Consider the following 7127-nt stretch of genomic DNA (forward strand, 5'->3'; position numbering starts at 1 on the left):
CGCGCACCGCTGTGCATGCGTGTCTTTATGCACACACACACACACGAGGGCAGAATACCTCTGTGTGGATAACACACCACTACGAGCCCTGAATATTCCCCCTGCTTTGTGTGTGCCTTTTCTCCAGAGCATGGATAAAACGCAGCTCCCGTCCGTCACGCTGATCGTGGGCTGCGGGGTGTCCTCCCTCACTCTGCTGCTGCTCATCATCATCTACGTGTCCGTCTGGAGGTAGGCTCCCACCACCGCACGCACCAGTATGGCCGCGGAGACGAGGCGGCCGTGCTCGTCGAGGGGACCGTAAAAGCACCGGACACACCCGTCGTCATGTTTTGGAATTGACGTGTCCAAAATAGACTCGAGTCCTTTACGAAAGCGAGAGGGATAGTACGGCCCCCACTACATTGCTGCTTCTGTTTGCTTTGCACTGTTTAAACAATTCTAGTTTTGTTTTTTTGGGCCGTGCTACATCTATGAACCCGAATTCACTCTCTTGTGTGCTTTGGGCGGGAGAGACTTTATCCAAAGTGATCCTTTCAGTGATTTTATTTTTCATTGGTCATTAATGAACAGGTAAGGGTTACGCATCTGGCTCAACAGTGTCTAGGGATAGATTGCAGCCATAGGGGTTCAATAGTCTGAAGCTTTCAAGTGGGGGTCACAGCCAACACCCTGGTCATCGGACTGGCCTGCCCCATGTTGAATCCCCATTGCATGTGAAATGTTCTCTGTGGCATCACCAGTAATGTGGAGCTTTACTTGTAATATTAACATGTACTATTGGTATTATAATAATCTTGCTTTATCTTCAACCCTTTTTCTGAAGGTATATTCGCTCTGAACGCTCCGTGATCCTCATCAACTTCTGTCTGTCAATCATCTCCTCCAACGCTCTGATCCTCATTGGTCAGACGCAGACACGCAACAAGGTGAGGACTGGACCTCTATAGGTACGCCACACAGTTTGTTGTTCGGCCATCGTGTAAGTCAAGTCAAACTCTAGCTAATCAAACTAATCAATCAATCTCAATCAAAGTCTATTTATTTGCCATTGTAATGTAGATTATGTACGACACATCTATCCACCACAACCAAGAGTGCTAATGGCACATATGGATGTTGAGACGTGCATTACGTTTAGCCCACACAAATTGCAAATTGCAGATTTGATAAGGTACAATATAAATAAATCGGTCAAAATGATAACAAAACATATTTTAATTTTATGGAAGAAAAGAAAAAGGCTTAATTTCTTTATCTCAATGGTCTGTGGCCAGGTATTAACCACACAAAAGAGAACATCTCCCAAAAATAAATCTCAACATCCAAATGCAATATTTACAGAATCGCAATATGTACAGAATATAAATTACTATTGTCGCCACACTCAAAAGTCGGAATAACAGCCACATTAACTGGCTAAACACAGAGGCCCAGGTTCGAGACCCAGGTTCCATTGTGAACTGGGATCCAATGCTACATGCCATTCATTCTTTCAACCCACTTTCCTGTCTCTCACTCACCTTTTCATAATGGCATGAATTGATTTTCTCTCTCTCTCTCTCTCTCTCTCTCTCTCTCTCTCTGTCTCTGCAGGTGTTGTGCACCCTGGTGGCGGCGTTCCTCCACTTCTTTTTCCTGTCCTCCTTCTGCTGGGTGCTGACGGAGGCGTGGCAGTCCTACATGGCGGTCACGGGCCGCCTGAGGAACCGCATCATACGCAAGCGCTTCCTGTGTCTCGGCTGGGGTGGGTGTGGGGGGGGGGGGGGGGGGGGGGGCGCGGCTGCCTTTCTACCGTCCCCGTGTCTTATGCTCTCTTGTCTATCAAACACCCTAACCTGTCTGGGTGCTAATGTAGCGACTTGTATGTGTGTTTTCAACCCTCCCCGACTCCCAGGTCTCCCTGCCCTGGTGGTGGCCATCTCCGTCGGCTTCACCAAGGCCAAGGGATACGGAACGCCCAACTAGTGAGTAGCTCTGACTTTGTTGTACTCTGCAGGTTGTTGGCTTGCCCGTACTGTGTTGAGTAAACTCCGCGACTGGGTTAAAAATACGACACATACATGGGAGGGTTACCGGGGGTTGGGAACACATTCATGGAGGGTCATTCACCCCTCGGCTTCCCATGGCTCCCAGGTCGTCCCTACCTCCTACTCTCTCAGGCGCTGTCCGCCCTGAGTGCCGTGCAGTGATTCCTTCCGTGTTCACTTTCATTCAGACCTTTGCCCCTGTGCTATACTGCTTTAGCCCTTGCCTCTGATTCTTACGTTCTCCCTGTTTTTCTCTCTCTCCATCACTCACTCTCTTTCTCTTAGTTGCTGGCTCTCCCTGGAAGGTGGTCTGCTCTATGCCTTTGTGGGACCTGCGGCCGCTGTAGTCTTGGTACTTCCTCTCTCTGACACTGCCCCCGCCCGAGGAAGCCCTTTCCCTCTGCTCTTCCCCTTCACATCTTTAAAACTTTGCTTGCTTTTAAAGAGCTCTGAGCCAAGCCTACAGACAAACTTGTCTTAGCTTGATGCCTATCTTCAGGCAATACTTTTCAGAGGCAACGGCTGATCATGTAAAGTCGTAAAGCCATCTTATTGTTTTATTTTATCCTGGCCATTGTGTACCCCTGATAGCAGGGTGTAAATATGTAAAGGTATTTAAAAAGTTAATTATGGCGATGAGTCAGTAACTGTAATAGGGTCACTTATTTGACCGCTAGGATTAATTAAATGTCATCACTGAGGTTTGCAAGGGCAGAATGTCTTTGTATTGGACAAATACAATTACTAATGTGAGATGTAACTAAACTACGCTGAGCTCAAATAGGATCGTTCCTCACTTCACTCTGTGTCCAGAAAGTACAAGCCATCCCTTGGTTGTGAATTCCTCCTTGATTGTATTCTATTCCACTTCATTAAACGCCCAAAGTGTCTAACCATGTTATTTTAGTTGGTGGTATTAAGCATCTAAATGCAGCCACGGATTTGAGTGAATAACTCAAATGCATGTTACTTTTAATCAGAGGCCGTTACCATCATTTTCTGGATGGCATTAGGAGTTGTGTTCCTCCTTAACCACAACATCTCTCCCCTTTCTTCCCAGGTTAACATGGTGATCGGGATTCTGGTTTTTAACAAACTGGTGTCCAAAGACGGCATAACTGATATGAAACTGAAGGAGAGGGCGGGGTATGCGATATACCACTCATCCCATTCTGATTATGGACCTATAACCAGCCTGATGTCCGGGAGAGAGAAGGGAGGGGGGGGGGGTTCTTTGTCTGGAATTAGCTCAAGAACCAGAGCAACATTACCTTATGTTCAAGACCATCAAGAAAAAGCTAACGGGAAAATTGCAACCCCCTAAATATGGGCAATTTTGATCTAGTTCAACAACGTGATGAGAAGTAATGATTTCCATTTTAAAACATCGATCTTGATTAAGATCAATGGAATTGGCTCTGCAGGGTCCTGGGGCCCGAAAAGGGTGCTAGTAGAATGAAAAAAGAAATGCTATCAGGCCGATAAAAGACCGTCTGGTTACTGGTCCTGCTTCACGATTGACCCAATGATCAGTCATCTCACCCTCCTTTGAGTTCATTTTCCTGTTGTTTTGTTTTTAGTTCTTTGTGCGTTGCCACTTTGTTTTGGGGGTCGTTTGGTTACACATTGCTCCAGCTCGTATTGATTTGCGGGGGGCTTTTAATGTGATTTTATGTATTTATTTATTTGTTTCTTTTTCCCCTTTGTCCTTGTTGTGTTATTCCTGTTTGGACGTTTAGTGCAAATGGAAGCAGGGTCGCTTCTAACCGATATAGTTTGTATAATCCATTTTCACTCTGTGGATAAACAAATACATGCATATATATAAACACACACTATGGCATCAGGCTCTCAGACCGCTCAGCCTTTCATTAGTTTCCTCTCTTGCCAGATTTTGTCAATTAAGGGTTGACTTTACTATTTTCAATAAGACCTTTAGATTTACATTGCAATTTAGCAAATGCTTTTACCCACAGCGACTTGCATGTGCAAGGTGGGGACAATCAGCATAAAATCACTACTGGAGTAACTACAACAATTGTCTGTGCTGCATGACCAAGTTTTATCCTAATAACGGAGCAAAGAGAGGCAATATAAATTCAGGAATCCTTTTAAGTTTTTGCATTTGTGGTAGTCAAGTGCATCATAGTTTATAAAGTAATTGACATCCTGAAGTTGAACTATAACTACACATATGACGGCTTCCATGCACCCTGCTTGCCTTTAGCCTGAATGTTGGCTGTTAGGCCTTTACTTAGTGTTGTGTCTAATTGTTATTATTTATCAATATCTGCCTCTCTCTCTTTCTTTCTCTCTTATCTACCAACCTGAACAATGTTTGCCTTTCCAATGACCTCTTTGTTGAACTGTACTTGTTTTATTTTTGCTGTCTGAAAAGTCATGTTTGCACAGAATCCCCTCTCTCTCACTCAGGGCTCTCCCATCAGGAACACATCAGCCTCAGAGGCCCTCTCCCATGTCATCTGTGATTGGGTAAAACATATCTGCCCACTTCACCCTTTTTTCTTGATGTATGGCTAATAGCCCCGCCCATCACCAAACCCTGCTGACTCCACTCTGCTAGCAAGCACATCCGATTGGCCGCCTTAGTACTTCCCTCGCTATTTACCCTGCAATTTACCCTAACACCTGGTAGTGCAATAGTAAACACATATTAAGCTAACCTTATTGTTTGAGTTCTGACAACTTCTTGACATAACAAAATAAATCTAAATGATCAATGACATTTTTCACAATAATAATACAGTAGTTACAATAGTAGTTATAATACAGTAGTAACAATTACCTTTTGATACTTAGGCTGTAGATAAATCTGTAATAACGATGATGAGGGGGTGTGATTGTATGTGTGTGTGTGTAAGACTCTCGGTAAACTAACACGTCTTTGCATCTGGACAAATGTGTCTTTCCGTTTACGGTTTTGAGCCATAAATAGCTTGTAGGCCAGTGTTTGTGGACAGCTGGTTGTGTAACCGCCATGGGAAATGAACGAGGTCTCAACATAACTGATTGAACAATGTTGTGTAACGGTGCTGTCACAAGCGACGCACAGCAGTTTGACTCTGTGTTCCTGCATACCGTTCGTTTTGTCCTGGCTGTGGTGGAGCCCAAAGCGGGCTGGTGTAGGGACTCCGACTTAGGCTCCCCTTCAATGGTGTCTCTGTCCCCCGTACCGCCGCACAATGGCGCCTGTTTCTCTGTGTTCAAAGCCCAAATCTCATGTTTAATGAAGGTAATGAATGTGTGCAGCATCTAATGAGACACACGAAGCATCTGCGCCGGGCCTGAGCAGCTTCTGAGACTGTGTGAACGGGTAATTGGCTAGGAAAATTTAAATAGACAAGAGAGCCCCGATTCCATTCAGTGATACGTATATGGAACACATGTTTACAGAAACCGTGTGGCGTTCACACTCTGGATTGTCCTTGGGTAGAACCCTCCAAAGATATTAGGGTGGGTTAACATCTTGAAGCCTTTGTTTAATGGCAACTGGGAGTTGAAAACCAGGTTCTGTGTGAGTCGATGGACAGATTATCAGCAAACGCACAATAACACCTTGGGTCAGTGTGTGTGCGTGAGATTATTGTCTTTGGTGGGAGCTTAGCAGGCTCCATTGACCCAGCCCCCCCCCCCCCACACACACACACACACACGCACACCATCACCATCACCATGAAGACGAGGGGAATTTATGTTGGTAAATGTTTTTTATCCTATAAAAAAAATCGTATTGCTTTTTAATATCATCGCCTGCGGAACATATTTTGAGGGTGTTTTTGCCCTTTTACTTGAAATTGAATTCATTCTATTACAGGAATTTAATCTAGGCAGTCCAGGGGCTGTGCAATCGATTTGGTTTGGCTTCTCTTGACTTTACTGGTTGTGGGGCAGAGGAGAGGTTGGGCTGCAGACTCATGTCGTTGGTCATCGTTCCCAGGGTGGTCTTTCGCTGCTTCACGCTGCTACAACACTGCCTTATGTTGCGTGTGTTTTTTGTAACGCACATACAGATATAGGTTATGCACAATTCTAGAACTAGCACTCTTGCTTAAGTTCTCCACTTTGACGTCGTAGTGCATATGTTAATGACACTCTACTGATTGCATGTGTGTGTGCGTGTGTGTGAGTGTGGTTGCATGTTGGATGGATGCTTGATTAAGTGCCCAGCATTAATTCCATAAAGGTATGGTTTGAGCTGACAAAACAAAATAGAGTAAGTAATAGACCTTTAGACCTTCGTAGTAAATTATAGTTTATATGTAATAAACTAGAAAATATGCTAAACCATGGAAGAAAAGAGCTTTGTTAAACCACAAAAAATGCCGGAATTTCATCTTTATTCATAATAATGTCAAATATTCATCATCATCCCCTGTAGACATAAATGCAGAGAAGAAAATGTCAACACACACAACTCCTAGCCCTGAGAGAGAGACAGGTCAGAGATCACTGTGACAAGCTGCCTGTGCCCATGCCTGTCCAATCCACGTGCACGCACCTGTGCACGTTTGTGTACGTGTTGTGTGTATGTGTGTGTGTGTGTGTGTGTGTTTGTGTGTGTGTGTATGGGTGTATACGGGATGTGTGCGTGCAGGTGTATTTGTATCTGTGTATGTGACAGCGTGTTAATTTGACTTTGCAGTCAGATGACAGTGCCCCTGTACAATATGACGCTCAAATGTGCCAAGTGCGGAGTTATCTCATCGGCTGACGTGTCCACCACAGCTACCAGTAACGCCATGTTAGTCCCGCTAATTATTACTCCTAACTATTCTTTACTCTGTTCTCTCTCCTCTCCCTTCTATATAACTCTACCTCTCCTGTCCCTTCCTCAATCTCTCCCTCGCTCTCTACAGCTACCAGTAACACAATGTTACTCCTTCTAATTATTACTCCGTAACTATTCTTGTCTCCCTCTGCTCCCTTCTCTATAACTCTACCTATCCCGTCCCTCCTTTCCTCTCCCTCTCTTTATTTTTCTCTCTCTCTCTCTCTCTCTCTCTCTCTCTAAGTCCCTTATCCTAACTTTATTCCCTCCTTCCTTCCTTCTCCCTTCTGCCTTTAAAAAGAGAGGGA

At 44.6% G+C, this 7127-nt stretch overlaps 1 protein-coding gene across 1 annotated transcript; it reads left to right on the plus strand.

Annotated features, from left to right (window-relative positions):
* Positions 1–127: 127 nt before the first annotated feature.
* LOC311370698 (adhesion G protein-coupled receptor B1-like) lies at positions 128–6782 on the plus strand (the record flags this gene model as incomplete). Its single annotated transcript, XM_084489032.1, has 7 exons — positions 128–231; positions 827–929; positions 1597–1747; positions 1898–1967; positions 2316–2382; positions 3091–3176; positions 6694–6782. Coding segments are annotated over 7 exons (670 nt in total), but the record flags the coding sequence as incomplete, so codon positions are not given.
* Positions 6783–7127: the final 345 nt, after the last annotated feature.

Source organism: Micromesistius poutassou (genome assembly GCF_964030765.1).
Source record: "Micromesistius poutassou genome assembly, contig: SCAFFOLD_6782, whole genome shotgun sequence".
Lineage (NCBI taxonomy): Eukaryota > Metazoa > Chordata > Actinopteri > Gadiformes > Gadidae > Micromesistius > Micromesistius poutassou.